Genomic DNA, 16,773 nt, shown 5'->3' on the forward strand with positions numbered 1-16,773 from the left:
GGATAATGGAATAAAGATAGTATTGTTGACAACTTTAGGGTAATTAAGAACTGATTTGGGAGAAATTCTAATTTTTAGGAGAAGGTTTAGTATTAAATATTGAAAATGGATATACTTGTTAATCAGGCAGAGAGAAATTATAATGAGCATTAAGTCAGTTATTGTTAATTAGCTGATACAAAGAGCAAGTAGAATGCCAGAGTGGGTCACATAGAACCTCTGATACCTGAGAAGGTCAATAAGATGCTCAGCCTCTTTTTTGATGGTGAGGGTCTGAAGAGAGAGGTTCAACATTGTAAATCTACTAACATAGTTCCCTGATTTCTTTGGGAGAGGTGTTGAGACTGATGCTACTGACTTACCAACTGATAGTGAAGGCTTTAGAAATCAGCTGAGAGACACTTGTACTAAATCGTGACTTGCCTTCCAGTGACGACATGGCAAGAGAATTCAGATTCTCCTGGGGAAGCATTAACAACTTGTATTATTGCAGGCCTTGCCACATACATATGAACTGACATGGATCCTTAGGTGTGAGTGGTATGGCAAAGAAGGCATTGGTAGTGTCCAGGACTATCTACTAAGTGCCATCAGTCTCTATAATGGAATTAGTCTAATAGCTGTGGCTATAACTACACTCAGTTAATAATAATTCACTATAAGCCTCTAACTTCCGTTAACCTCTCTTCACTGCCCTTACAGGGCTTTTGCGTTTAGATATTGCATCTCTTACTACCCCTGGTACTTTTAAGTTCTTAATCAAGGTTGTGGTTTCCCTTTGAACTTCTGTAATTCTCTTCTGTTTCTGTTGGACCACCAAGGGAAAGGAAGTGATTTGGAGAGCAATTTGTATGTTCCATTAGAACCTTCTGATTGGGAGAATACCCTTTGGCACTTACAGGTTTAGTAATGATAAGTATACCACACAGGGTTTTGCAAATCTTTTCTGTAAAGAACCAGATAATTAATCCTTTAGTCTTTGAAGACCTCATACATACTCTGTCAAATATTCTTCCTTCATTTTTTTTACAGCTCTTTAAATATTTGAAAATTATTGTTAGCTTGGGTGCTATAGTTTGCTGACTCTTGATATATCAATTGCTGCTATACCTTGAGATGTTTAAGCAATAACAAAAGTACAGTTACTCGCTGAAATGCCTGGCCTACAAAGTCATGTTAGCTTCCTTACTCCACTGTAAATCTGTGCACTGCTTCCTGGTGCTTTTTTCTTCCATGGATCCAGGTAGGATAGTGATTGGGGTATCTCATTGTTACAGAGTCTTACAAATTTGTGTCTCTCCTCTCTCTAGATTCTCCAGCATACTTGGGTAGGTGCATACCATTGATTGATTCCTCCCCAGGGTCAAGGAACCCTCATCCCTATCTCCAGTCATTTTTCTTAAAGCAAGCGAGGTGACCCTAAAAGGGTGAGGAGGCTGAGAAAGTTGAGGATTGTGGGAGTAGAGAATGGCTCCACACCATTAAATATGCCTTTGCATTTACTTTCAGTTTTGAAGGGCATGATGGCTGCTTGTGGGTCAACCAAATTTTCCATGTTTTCAGCACTCATAATGCTCTATATTATGACGTCCTTTTGGGTGATGCCATTTATTTCAGCCCTGGGAACCCCTTGGCTCAGGAGTCAGTTTGCATCTCTGGCTGACTGAATCTTGGCTCATAGAGCAGAGACCTGTTTTGGAGACCTTTCCTTAATCTGGGACATCTGCTAACTCCATTACTCAGATAATGTCTCAAGTTTTCACCCAGTTTCAGTTAGGTGCTAGTTTCTTAAGGGCTGGGAGAAGTTTTCAGGGTGGCAGTGGTGATTGTGAGAATTCATCTAGATTTCTCATTTTACCATGGATCATCATTATCACACTGTAAATGCTTTTATTAGTATCGTAAACCCAGTCTGGGGCATTAAGAGCCTAAGTCTTAGGGTCTTCACTATAATTTCCTATGGGAGTTGGTCTGTCTCTGGGAAATATCCCTGAGAGGACCAAAGCTGCCATATAATAACCAGGAGCCACTGTAAAATGAATGAATGAATGAATGAATAAAACTTCTGCTGACATCTTTTACTATCATCTCCAAGTGAATTTGAAGTTGGCAGTATAGACTGCAGGTGTTGAGCAGTAAGACAGCCCAGCTGTTGCCATTCTTCATTCACATGCTGTGTATGCCCCACCTCCTCATTTCCCAAGCAAACCAGAGTTCTTAGATTTACCTGATTTATGTCCATAGTGGTTGCTTGTTTGTTTTCCTCCTTTCATGTTCAGTATAGATGAGCATCTTTGTAATTCATCTGAAAAGGCTTGTAACCTTCTGTCCAGTAAAGATGAATCCTTGTACTGGTTATTATTATTGTGGGGTGGAACTGAAGCCAAGTGCCAGATTAGTGGGAAGTCTTCCATGGAGGAGGTTTAGCCATCACCAGAACATCCTTTGGGCAGCCCTCTTCGAGTGTACAGTAAGTACTTACCTAATGCTGTCTATAGGTTTTGTGACTTTAAGTGAAATGGTGTGTAATGAAAACAGTTTTTACGATAGGCTAATTGATATAAATGAGTTAAATTCTTATAGCATCTCATCAATGTTATAACAAAACAACGTTGAATGAAACAGCATTATTTGAGGACCTGCTATATTTTGCAGTACTTAGCCTGCCATTGCCTCCTCTGGGCTTCGGCATTGTCAGGCAGTAAAACGAAGGACCTCTTACTGCCAAATGGACCGGAAGATATACTCACTATGTTTGTTACCCATTCCCATAGACTTCCCTCAAATCCTTTGCTGTAAGCCATGTCTCTAATGGCATCACATTCTTATCACCGAACTGTCAAGAACTATGAAAGTGGTCTATGATTTTACTCTATGTGTGTGGTAACTAGTTTGGAAACAGAATTCTGAGAGAGAAAGAATAGTTTACTGCTTACAGCAATAGCAGTATCCAGAGTGTCAGTATTTTTGCACCAATTCCCAAGACCCAGTTTTCATAGGGCAACCAGAGAGGGCCAGATGGCATCTGCATATAGAGTCTGTTGCATTGCAGTAGGGGCACCTGAGTTTAGGGCACCTGAATGTTTTGTAATGGGCAGTAAGCATGGCTCCCCTTTTCACTTTAGATAGACACTGTGATAGTCTAGAACCATGGCCAAGTCATGGTCTCACTCACAAGACCTGCAGAAATAGTAGAGACATAGCATTGTTTCCCAACACATAACAATGCTCAGATTGTATGTGGTTTAATACAATATTTTTTATTCACAGCTAAGTCCAAAACAGGTGTTGTTTATTGACAGGTGGCTTTCTTTCAAGCCATGAAACAGGAACTTAGGTACTTTCCATCTTGTGACTCAGCCTTCTTTTCAGTGTTGTCTGTGGCTTCCATGCTCATTTGCATTAATCTCTGGAAGAGGAAGAAACATGGACACTAAATAGTTGGGGCTATTAAGAAGCAGACTTAGAGTGGACGTACATTATTTTTCTTTCAGATTGCATTTGGCTAGAATCCAGTTAAATGGCCACATCTAACTGAAAAGGAAACTGGGAAATGTCTAGGTATAGTTCAAATAAGAAAAAGAAATGGATTTGGTGAACAGCTAACTGACTGTCTCTACCTCATTTAAGTTCATTCTTTTTGTTAAGCCATGTAATTACAAAAAATTCTAACAAGGCAGAGCATTTTAAAAAATGCAAGGTAAATTTTTACCCACTCCAGAATCTACCATCTAGAAATAGCCATCAATACTACTGAGTAAACATTCCAGATGTCTTTTATATACAAAGATAAAAAGGATGGTTTGAGTGATAAAAATTACCTTATTAAAATGATATACTATTAATTTAAAAAATATTAAAGTCAGATTTACTTGGCTGTATGGAAGAAAAAGAAAATGAAGTAAAATACGTGGATTTATTGAACTTAAGTAAAATTTTCTTACCACAAGACATATTACTTCCTTAAAAACATATTTAAGTTTAATAATAGAAATTACAGAGCAAACAAAAAACATTGAGAAGATTATCTTTCCAGTTTATGATTTTAGCTGTAACAGAATATTGCTAAAGCAATAGGAAATTTATTGTTTTGCATAAGAAGTTCAGAGGCTAGGCTTTTCTAAGATGGGTTAATTTACCAGTAGCCAGTTCAACAGTGGTAGGGCATTGTTGTCTTTTTTGTAGTTCTCTTGGCTTTTCTAGGCTTTGTTGCCAGGTCTCTGCAGTTGTTCCAAGGGTGTGACCTAAATTGTAAGCATCTAAAGTCAGGAAGGGAGTACCTTTTTAAGAGAGAGAACAAAAAAGTTCTCTTCCTATTTTATTATCCTGACCTAAATCTATCCCAGACCTTAAGCAGTCAACGTCTAAGGAGAATAGATTTATGTTAATTGACTTAGATACACCCGTGTTTACCTATGGGCTGGAGTATGGAGCCACTTTTATGAGGATATGAGAAGGTGATTAGACAAAGAAAACTAGGGACTTGTCTACAAGGAAGGGATTTATGTTAATTACAGATGTTTTGGTAGCAAACTATTATGTTTTCTCTTAACTACGTGCTTCGAAATCTATATTGTGCTCCTGCTATGAAAGGCTAATAGTTTCCCTGTGCTCCTCTCATTCATTCCCTGCTATCCAATTTGTTTCTTTGTTTTTAAAGACATGTTGTATTTTTCAGGTTTGTGACAATATCTTGTGTAAACGTAATCCTCAGAGTTATTTAGATATTTGTTCTGTATTTAATTTTAGCTTATTAGATGGTCATTGTCACTACCAATCCTTTTACCACACCCTCTCCGGTACGTTCTTTATATCATCTCCTAAGTTGGCTCAGTTTTATTGTCAGGTATCTTTTTTCGATAAGTTCTTAGGACCTGTATTCTCTGAGTTTTTTCATAATGGAAAGTTTCCTTCTTGCCTTAATTTTTGAACTATATCTTGGCTGTATATGATGTCTTTGTATCACACTTTCTCAACCATAGAATTTAAACAATGGGCTTGGAATATTGCTGTGGAGAGGACTCAAGGCAACCCGCCCCCACCACAACCCCGACACACATTTTTCCTTCTGTGTTTTACTAAGTTTAACTACAATAAGTCTTGCTGTTAAACATTTTATAACAATTTTTCAGAATGCTTTTTTTTCAGTGTTTGTTTTGTGAGCATTTACATTTGAATAAATCTGTTCCCCCATTCATTGGATTCTCTATTTTAGGGACACAAGTTATCCTTATGATTGATTATCTTTGTTTTTTGTAGCATTAGTTCCTCTCTAACTGCTTTAATGTCTACTGTTTTTCATTTTTATCACTGTGATTATTTCATGCCTTTCTTTTAACAGTATTTTTATTTTTACCAATGTATATTTTTTTCCTTGCTGTTTCTATTTTATTTGCTAATTCTGTTTTAGCTTTCAAATTACTTTGGTTTTGCATTCCTCGAGTTGCTTTTTTCTGTTTAACTTTTTTTTCCTGTTTATCATCTCATTCTTGAGCTTTGTTTGAACTTATGTTCAAATTAAATTTTAGCATGGGGCAGTTTTGAGAAATATCTTCATGCTGAGTTATATTTACTCCTACCTAGGTTGAGATTTCTAGTTATCTTATATATGTTATGCTCTTTATATTGTTTATTTTTGAGTTGTAGTCTCTGCCATACAACCTTTTGTCATCTTGCTTATGCTTGGGAGGCTTTTTTTAGACATTGGCTCTACTATAAAATAGGTAATGTTTTGAATAAACTTGTGTGGGGGAGGAAGAAACTTTCCTCTGCCCTCAAGGTTCTTTTGGCTGGTCTTATAATCAAATATTTATGAGACAGATTAGCAAGAGAAAATAAGCAAGTTTAATACATACTTAGGTATGCGAACCCCTTATGAGAGAGTCAGAGACCCCACATGAATGAGAAGTTCAGAGATAGGAAGAGAAAATGGTTATAAAAGATATTCAGAGCTAGGGATGAGCTAAGATGCCTTAGGGTCTTCAAAGAGTTATTGCTTGATGATAAGAGCAAATGTTTAGTAAACAGAAGATTACCCTGCCCTATAGATATGTTAAAAGAGTTATCTCTGATAATCTCTTATGGGCAAGGCCCCTAATTCTAATTACTCTAGGTAGTTAAGGCAAGGGCAGAAGTTTCTCTTGAGCTTTTGGCTAAAGTTGCCTTTAGCACAAAACTGTTCATATACTACGAAAGCATATCTTGGAGTGACTTGTTCTTAACCCCCACATCTGCTTTTCCCACGCCCCTTCCCCCTCTTCCCCCCATTCTGATTTTTCACTTTGTTTTTACGCTTAAAAAGATTTTCTTTCCTTAAAGTTAAATATTTTAAAAATGTTTTCTTTCAGCTTTTTAGATTATTTTAATTTTTATTTAACTCTTTAAAATAATCCATCTGGATTTTGTTTTATTTTATATAGATCCTTTTCCCCAAATTACTAACCAGTTTTTCTAGTACCATTATTAAATAATTTCAGTCTTTCCTTGCTGATTTGGAATCTCTTCATTATCATATGCTAAGTATTTATATATAATTGAGTCTTTTCCTGGACTTTTTTTTTGTTCTACTTATCTATTAAAATCAGCCTCTCTCTTAGCGATTGTCATTTTTTACAGACCAATAATATGGATATAATGTATTCGTAGTCTTTCCCCCCGAATATTTATAATCCTCACCTCAAGATACATTTCTTGATATATCACACAGAATAAGAATTCTGTATTATTCCATGATGACTTACATATACTTAACATTCTCACACCTGTGCATGTGCATACGTTGCTTTTTACTCTCATGTGCTTGCCAAGTTTTTAGAATCTATTTACCTTGTTTTCAGAGTCATTCACTATTAAATCATCTCAGCTCTTGTACCCTTTAAGAATAAAGTCCAGTATGGGAAGTAGAATATGAAGAAAGAAAGAAAGGCTTCTTTATTATTTTTATGGGAGAAAAGTATTGCTATAGAACTTGTAGACCAGGATCATTTGAACTCCATATTTATAAATTAGATTGTATAATTATATTTGGTATTTTGGTATATACCAAAAAAACCTAATATGTGTTAATTTTAATTTTTACTTTCTTTAATTCCCATGACCCAGTTGTGAATTCTAGTCTTGTCTTGGTTATCTGCTCTTGCTTGATAAACCGCCCCATAACTTTTAGTGGCTTAGAACAAGAACAATTCATCTTTCTTCTACATGGTATCAGCTGGATTTATTCACATAGCTGCATTCAGCTGGTGGCTGGCTGCATGGTCCAGTGTCATCTTATTTACATGTCTGGGCCGAGATGGTGCTGACTCTAGGCTGGGGTACCTCAGGTCTTCTCCACAGGGCCTCGTTCTCCACTTGGCTTATCAGGAGAGTATGAACCGATTCTTTACATGGTGTCTGGGACCTAAGAGGGCAAAGGTGGAAGCCATGTACGACTTCTTAAAGCACTTCTGCTACATCCCTTGGCCAGAGCAAGTCCCAAGGCTAACCTAGGTTAATGGGAGTGGAGAAGAGGACATCTTATGATGGGAGGAAAAATGACATCCTATTACAAAAAAATGGAGGTGTGATTCCTTGGTGGTCATTATTATGATCTGTGACAATTAAGATAACTTTAGAATAAGAAACTTTACTTAAAAAGTCTGAATAAAAGCTGTTATTGAGGTGTCTTACCTTCTCTGTTGCTAAAGTGTTAACATTGCAGTCAAAAAATGTCTTATGTAATCACATCAGGAATTAAAGGCAAAAAGTAGCAGTACTTGGATATTGTAGTAAAATATCTACCCTTAATGTTTTATGCTTTTTATTATGCTAGTATGTAATCACTTTTAGGGCAGGGCCAGGGATATTAATCTTTCATGCCTTGAACAGATTAAGTGCTCTGAATGGTTAGTTTTAAGTACTATGAGAAAAAAAATAAATTGAATTAATTCTTTAAATAGTAAACTTCACACCCAATTCTAATTCTTATCTACTGATTCAAACAGTTGAGACCAATTTGGTTAAAATTTTATGACATAAAATCGAGCTCTTAATATGTAATTAATTTCTCATTTAATTGAATTCCTTCATAAAGTCATTTCATCAGTTTTAGGACTTCAAAGCAGCATACCATAACTTTAAATTATTTTTGTTAATGACAATGAAAATCATCCAGTTTCTGAGTAAACCTAGGAGAGAGTTTCTTGTCCTGGTTTCCAGGTTGTGGGTCATAGAATTTAATGCATGTTGTTCGCAAATCTGACACTATTTTGATGTGATAGTGCGTGTCAAAGTGTTATGCAAATTTTAAAGTGCTGTTTATATAATGTGCACAAAAGTATTTTGTGTTTAATGAGAAAAAATACGTAGTTTGCCAGATATAAATGTAGCAAATAATTATAGGCTTCAGTTTATATATTATGTTATTCAAGAGTTAGGGAGCTGAAATCACTTTAAAATAACTTATACTAGTATTACTATATATTTCTGTAAGTATATGACTAGTATTTTTTTACATAATATGATTAGAAGTGATTTTTGTTATATCTTGACTATTTGTTAACATTTTAAATTACTAAACACAGTTATAAAAGAATCTCATCTTTATTGTGTGTATGTGTTATGATTTAAATTGGTTTTTACATCTGTTCCTTTTTAGAAATATAAAGAAAAGGACAAACACAAACAAAAACACAAAAAACAACCAGAACCATCACCTGCATTGGTTCCTTCCTTGACTGTTACTACAGAAAAAGTAAGTTTTAAGTGCCATACTTTGTTTTCTATAATAACCAATTATGTTCTGAGTTTTATCATTAAGTATTTTATTCCTAGTGTCCTGGTTCCCTCTCACTCTTCAACCCTCTCTAACCCTCCATTGAGCACTTTGGCATTCCCATTTCTAGGCCCTTGATCTACCTTCTGTTTAGTCTATACTTACTTTTGAAGAATGTTAAGTAAAGATAACCAGTGGGGCACATCTTTGTGGTTAGAATTTGGGCTGTGGAGTGGGCTTTGTCACTCCTGTGATTTTGAATTCTAGCTTTACTTATTGACTGAGCTGTAAGACAGGTTAACTAACTAACCTCTTTGTAACTCAATTTCATCATCCGTAAACTGGGGGAAATAATTATTGGAATTGAATGAGATAATATATGTAAAGCAATTAGAACAATGTCTGGGACAGAGTAAGCAAGAGTTGGGGATTGGATGCAGTTGGAAATGAGGCCAGGTGAGGGGCCAGTCATGTAGGACTGTGTAAGCCAGTGGCAGGACTTTGTTTTCAGTTTGAGTGAAAAGTGAGCCATTGGAGGTTCTGAACGGAGACAGAATGGAACAGGATCTGACTTAGGTTTTGTGAGGACCTCTCTCTGGCTGCTGCCTTGTAGGTAGACTGCAGAGAGTCAAGAATGACAGCAGGAAGGCATTAGGAAGTTATTGCAACAATCCAGAGAGAAATGGGGGTGACATGGGGCTGGCAAGAGGTGATTAGACTCTGAATGAATACATTTTAATGTTTTTTAAATTGATATAGAAGTATAAATTTGAGAAATGAAACCTGTCTTTTCCCTTTCTGATTTTTACTTTGTTTTATGTTTAGAAAAGTCTTTCTTTAAAGTTAGATAAAGATTTTCAAAATATTTTCTTCCACCTTCTTAGATTTTTAAAATTTTTATTTAACTCTTTAAAATAATCCATCTGGATTTTGTTTTCTTTTGTATAATCCTTTTCCCCAAATCACTAACCAATTTTTCTAGTATCATTAAATAATTTCAGTCTTTCCTTGCTGATTTGGAATCCCTTCATTATCATATGCTAAATATTTATATATAATTAAGTCTTTTCCTGGAATTTCCTTTTGTTCTACTCATCTATTAAAATTAGCCTCTCTCTTTAGCGATTGTCATTAGACTGGTTTGATTCATGATTTACAGGCTAATAAATATGAACATAATTTATTCATAGTCCATTCCCCTGGATATTTATATTCCTCATCTCAAGATACATTTCTTGATGTATTACACAGAACCAGAATTTTGTATTATTCCATGATGACGTACATATACTTACATTCTCACATGTGTTCATGTGCATATGTTGCCTTTTACTCTCATGTGCTTTCCAGGTTTCAGAATCTGATCAGCTTTTACTCTTCATTCTTTCCCTATATTACTCAGCAACACAACACGTTTGAATGCTAATCCTTAACAATTTTTTTTAGTAAACTTAGTTTTTAAGTTTACTACACAATACACACACAATAATCTTATGACAATACAGGTATTCAAAAGTTGACTATATCAGTGGAATGTTACTTAGCCATAAGAAAAGATGAAATACTGCCATTTGTGACAACATAGATGGATCTTGAGATATGCTAAGTGAAATAAGTCAGACAGAAAAAGTTGAGAACCCTGTGATTTTACTCATGTGGGTTATAAAACTTACAGCAACAAATGAACAATCAAAAACTCAGACACAGGTAATAGTTTAGGGTAGGGAGGAGGGGGAAGGAGGGAGTAGATAAGGGAAAAGGGGGTCAAATATATGGCGATGGAAGGAGATTTGACTTTGGGTGGTGAATGTACAGTGCAATATACAGATGACATATTACAGAATTGTATACTTGAAACCTTTATAATCTTATTAGCAAATATTACCCTAATAAATTTAATTTGAAAAATTGATGATAGTAAATGCATTAGACCTTTTGTTAAGCTTTCTTGAGGTACAGTTAACATACAGCAGGTTGCACATATTTAAAGTGGAAAATTTGATAAATTTATGAAACCATTACCAGAATCAATAGGGAAAGTTTCCTTGTGACTGGGTATAACCCCCTTCTTGTCTTTTTACCCATAGCCCTGCCCAGGCAGTTACTCTTCTGCTTTCTGTCATTGTAAATTGGTTTGAATTTTCTAGATTTTTAAAAGTGGAAACATAAAATATTTACACTTTTTTATCTGACTTCTTTCACTCAGCTTAATCATTTTGAGAGAATTCATTCCTTTTTATTGCTACTGTTCTATTGTATGAACATATCATAATTTGTTTATCCATTTAGTAACTTGGACATTCAGGTTGTTTCCAGTTTGGGTCTATCATAAATAAAGCTGCTAGAACATTGTACAAATCTTTGTATGGACATACACTTTTATTTCTCTTGCATAAATACTAAGGAATAGAATAGCTGGGTCACATGGTAGGTGTATCCTTAATTTTTTAAGACACTGTCAAACTATTTTTAAGGTGATTGTGCCATTTAACAATTCTACCAGCCGTATACACGAGTTCGTGTTTCTCTACATTCTTGGTATGATCAGTTATTATTATTTTAGTCTAGTGGGCATGTAGTTGGTTTCTCATTGTGGTTCCAATTTGCATTTTCTTAATGATGCATTTATGTTGAACATCTTTCCATATGCATATTTGCTATTTCTCTATTTTTCTTTGGAAAGTGTCTGTTCAGAGCTGTCCACCTCCTGCCCTTTTTTATTGGCTTGTTTTCTTATTATTGAGTTTTGTGAGACATTGTATCTTCTGGATGCAAGTCCTTTATCAGATATGTTATTTGCAGATATGTACCCCACTCAGTGACTTGAGCAGACATTCTTAGTTATGTTCAGCTTGTGGGTTTTTTAAATGTTTTCTTCTAGTAGTTTTATATTTCTATGTTTTACATTTAGGTCTATGATCCATTTTAAGTTAATTTTTGCATATGATGTGAGTTATACATTAAAGTCTACTTACTTGAATATAAATATCCAGTTTTTCCAGAGCCATTTGTGAAACACTGTTCTTCACAGATTTGCCTTTACCCCCATTTGTTGAAAACCATGTGACCATATTTGTATGAGTCTGTTCTGAGACTTTATTCTGTTCCATTGATCTGTTTGTCTGTCCGCACTATCTTAATTACTATAGCTTTATAATAACCCTTTAGATCAGGTATTGTCCATCTCCATATCTTTTACAGTCATTTTGGCTATTCTAGGTTCTTTGCATTTTATGTGAATTTGAGAATCGGATTATCATTTTGTAGAAATAAGTCTGCTAGTATTTTGATTTGAACTGCATTCAATATACAGGTCATTGGTGGGAGAGAGTTGACTAGTCTTCTGATCCATAAACACAGTTTATCTCTTGATTCATTTGTCTTTATCTCAGCTTTACAAAGCCTGCAGGTTTTGTATCTTTTTTCAGCTTTACCTCTGAATATCTGATGTTGTTGATATTGTTATAGTCCTTTTTAAAGTGCCTTACTAGTACATAGAAATACATTTTTGTAGCTTTGTATGTTGATCTGGTACTCTGTAACCTTACTGAACATTTCTTATTTCTAGTAGCTTATTGATTCCATAGGATTTTCTTCATAGACGATCATGCCAACTATGAATTAGACAATTTTACTTCATCTTTTTTAATCTGGGTGCTTTTTATCTCCTATTATACCTGCTAGAACTCTCAGTGCAGTGTTGAATGGAAGCGGTCAGAGTGAGCTTCTTTGCTTTGTTCTTAATCTTCAGGGGTAATGTATTTAATCTTTTAACATTACACATGATATTGAAGAGGTTTTCTTCTATTCCTGAGAGTTTTTATTAGCCTTGGATATTAGATTTTTCAAATATTTTTCTATATATTTTTATATAAATATATTGATAACTGTTTTTTTCTTTTTTAATCTGTTACTATGATGAAGTATATTGGTTGATTTTTCCAATTGTTAAACCAGACTTTCCTTCCTGGGATAAATCCTACTTGATATTGATGCATTGCCATTTTTAGATATTGTTGAATTCAACTTTCTGAAATTAAAAAGGAATTTTTGCATCTGTATTTATGAGGGATATTGGCCTGTAGTTTTCTTTTCCTAGCATGGCTTTGTTTGGTTTTAGTGTCAAAAGTAATGCTGGTCTCATAGAATGAGCTGCAAGCATTCACTCTTATTCACTTTTCTGTAAGTTTGTCTAAATTTGGTATTATTAATGTGCGATAGAATTTACTTCTAAAGTTATCTGTGCCTAGATTTTTTTTTTTTTATGGGAAGGGTTTTAAACTATAATTCCATTTCTTTAATAGATATAGGGCTGTTCAGGTTATCTGTTTCTTGAATGAGCTTTGGCAATTTGTATCTTTTCTCTTTTTTCCTGATTAAGCTGTCTAGAGGTTTATGAATTTTATCAACCTTCTTAAATTATTAGCTTTTCATCTTATTGATTTTTCTCTATTGTTTTTGTGTTTTGTATCTTAATGATTTCTGCTCTGATTTTATTTTTCCCTTTTTACTACTTTGGGTTTCCTTTATAGTCCTTTTTCTAATTTCTTAAGATATGAGATGGTGAAATTTATTTGAAACCTTTTTTTCTAATATAGGCAGTTAATAAAACTAAGAACCTTTAATTTCTAGAAGTTTTAGATTCACAGCTAAGTTGAGTAGATAGTACAGAGATGTCCTGTGTACCGCATCCTCGTACACTCACGGTTCCCCCACTATCAGCATCCTACACCAGAGTGGTACATTTGTTACAAGCTATGAGTCTACATTGACACATCATTCTTAAGTCCTTAGTTGACATTAGAGTTTGCTCTTGGTGTTGTACATTCTTGTTTTTTGGATTTTGACAAATGTGTAAATAACATGTATCCATCATTGCAGTGTTCTACACGATAGTTTCACTACCCAAAATTATCTGTTCTGCCTGTTCATTTCTCCTCTCTCCCAGACCGTGACAACCACTATTTTTTTTATTCTCTCCATGGTTTTTGCCTTTTCCAGAATGTCACGAAGTTGAAATCATACAGTATGTAGCCTATTGAGATTGTTTAGAGCAGTTTTAGTTTCACAGAAAAATTGAAAGGAAAGCCCTGAGATTTCCCATATACTCCCTATTACAGCACACGTAGTCTCCTCTGTTATCAACATCCCTCACCAGAGTGGTAAATTTGTTACAGTCAGTGAACCTACATTGATATATCATTATCACCTAAAGTTCATAATTCACATTAGAGTTCACTATTGGTGCTGGTGTGTTCTATGGGTTTTGACATAGAATGTATAATGACATGTATCCACAATTATAGTATCATACAGAATAGTTTCACTGCCCTAAAAATCTCGTTTTTAACTCTTCATCCTTGCCCACTCCCAGCCCCTGGCAACTACTGATCTTTTTACTGTTTCCATACTTTTGCCTTTTCCAAAATGTCATATGGTTAGAATCATATTGGATGTAGCTTTTTCAGACTAACTTTTTTTTCACTTAATAATATGCATTTAAGATTTCTCCAAGTTTTTTCAAGGCTTGATAGCTGATTTCTTTCTAGAACTGAATTATATTCCCTTGTCTGCATGTACCACAGTTTATTTATCCATTCACCTACAGAAGTACATATTTGTTGCTTCCTAGTTTTGACAGTATGAATACAGCTATTATAAGCATTGTAGGCAGGTTTCTGTGTGGACATAATTTTTCAACTCCTTTGGGTAAATACCATGGACTGTGATTGCCAGTTCATGTGGTATGTTTAGTTTAGTAAGAAATTGCTAAACTGTTGAATTGCAAAATGGTTGAATCAGCTTGCATTCTCATCAGTAGTGGATGACAGTTCCTTTTTCTCTGCATCCTTATCAGCATTCAGTGTCCTATTGGCCATCCTCATAGGTATGTGGTGGTATGTATCTCATCATTTAAATTTGTATTTCTCTGCTGACAAAGAACGTGGAGCATCTTTTCTTATGCTTATTTGCCATCTGTGTATCTTCTTTGGTGAGGTTTTTAGCTTTTTAAAAATCAGATTGTTTATTTTCTTAGTGTTGACTTTTAAGAGTTTTTAATATATTTTTAATAAGTCCTTGTCAGATTTGTATCAGCTTTCCAATTCTTTGTTCTATGAAGTATGCCTTTGGTATTACATCTGAAAAGTCATTGCCAAACCCGTTATTCATTTTTCTCTTTTGGTATTGTTTTATCATTTTGTGTTTTACATTTAGATCTATGATCCATTTTGACTTAATTTTTTTGAAGGGTATAAGTTCTGTGTCTGGGTTCATGTTTTTGCATGTGGACATCTAGTTATAGCACCATTTGTTGAAAAGCCTGTCTTTCTTCCATTGTATTGCTTTTGCACCTTTGTTAAAGATCAGATAACTATATTTATGTGGGTCTGTTTCTCGGCTCTCTATTCTGTTCCTTTAACCTGTTTGTCTGTTCTTTTGCCATTACTACACTGTCTTATTTACTGTAGCTTATACTAAGTCTGAAGTCGTGTAATGTCAGTACTCTAACTATATTCATGTCCTTCAATATCGCATTATCTATGCTGGATCTTTTGTCTCCATATAAACTTTAGAGTCAGTTTGTCAATATCCACAAAATAATTTGCTGGAATTTTGATTAAGATTGTACTGAATCTGTAGATGAAGTTGGGAGGAACTGACTTCTTGATGATATTAAGTCTTCCTATCTATATGAAGTTGGAATATCTCTCCATTTATTTAGTTCTTCCCTGATTTTATTCATCACTTTTGTTTTCCTCAGATAGACCTTATCCATATTCTATTAGATTTAAAACTAAGTAATTTTGCAGGGTGCTGTGTACATGGTATTATTTTTAATTTCAAATTTCTGCAATCTTGATGTAATAGCTTGTTTTCAGAGTTTCTTTGTTAATAATTTTTTGGATTTTCCGCGTAGACGACCATGTCATTTGTGAAAAAAGACCGTTTAATTTCCCCCTTCCTAAACAGTATACGTTTATTTCCTTGTTTTATTACATAAGTTAGGACTTCCAGTATGATGGACTTCCAAAGAAGTGGTAAGAAAGAGGACATCCTTACTTTGTTCCTGATAATGGGAAACCTCATTCTCACCATTAAGTATGATGTTAGCTGTAAGGTTTTATGTGCATACAGTCAGCCTTCTGTACCCACGGGTTCCACATCTGTGGATTCAACTAACTAGATCAAAAATATTCGGGGAAAGTTACGTTGTTGCTGACGTGTACTATCTAGTTAGGCCTGTGATGGTTCAATCTACTAAACATGGTACAGACTTTTTTCTTGTCATTATTCTTTAAATAATACAGTATAACAACTATTTACATAGTATTTACATTGTATTAGGTATTATAAGTAATCTAGAGATGATTTAAAGTATTTAGGATGATATGCATAGATTATATGCAAATACTACAGCATTTACATAAGAGACTTGAGCATCCTTAGATTTTGGTATTGGGAGTCTTGGAACCAATCCCCTGTGGATACTGGGGATGACTGTATACTTTATCAAGTTGAGCAAGTTCCCCGTCTTTTTCTACTTTCCTGGGAGTTTATATTGTGAATTAGTGTTGGAGTTTGTCAAATGCTTTTTCTGCATCTATTGATATAATGTGTAGTTTCTCTTCTTTACCTTGTTGATGTGATGGATTACATTAATTGATTTTCAAATGCTGACCCAGCCTTGCATTCCTGGGATAAATATCACTTGGTTGTGGTATATAATTCTTTTTATATTGTTGGATTTGATTTGCTAATATTTTGTAGAGGATTTTTGTGTCTGTTTCATGAGAGATATTGTTCTGTAGTTTTGGTTTTTTTCTTATAATGTTTTCATTTTGATATTAGAGTAATATTGGCCTCATGGAAAGAGTTACTGGTTCTGGTGCCTTCTGTTTTGTGGTGGTTATAAATTATTCAGTTTTTAAAAATAGATATAGGCCTATTCAGATTGTTTCTTGAATGAGTTTTGGTAGCTTGTGTCTTTCAAGCTACCAAATTGGTTCATTCATCTAGAT

General features: G+C 34.6%; 1 protein-coding gene across 1 annotated transcript in view; it reads left to right on the plus strand.

Moving 5' to 3' along the window:
* The window catches only part of MLLT10 (MLLT10, histone lysine methyltransferase DOT1L cofactor), a 188,669-nt gene that overhangs the window by 100,873 nt on the left and 71,023 nt on the right, over nt 1-16,773 (plus strand). The window contains 1 exon segment of the mRNA XM_025043458.1: nt 8,636-8,731. Coding sequence (XP_024899226.1) covers nt 8,636-8,731 — 96 coding nt within the window.

The sequence above is a fragment of the Pteropus alecto genome, unplaced genomic scaffold, assembly GCF_000325575.1.
Source record: "Pteropus alecto unplaced genomic scaffold, ASM32557v1 scaffold11, whole genome shotgun sequence".
Classification (NCBI taxonomy): domain Eukaryota; kingdom Metazoa; phylum Chordata; class Mammalia; order Chiroptera; family Pteropodidae; genus Pteropus; species Pteropus alecto.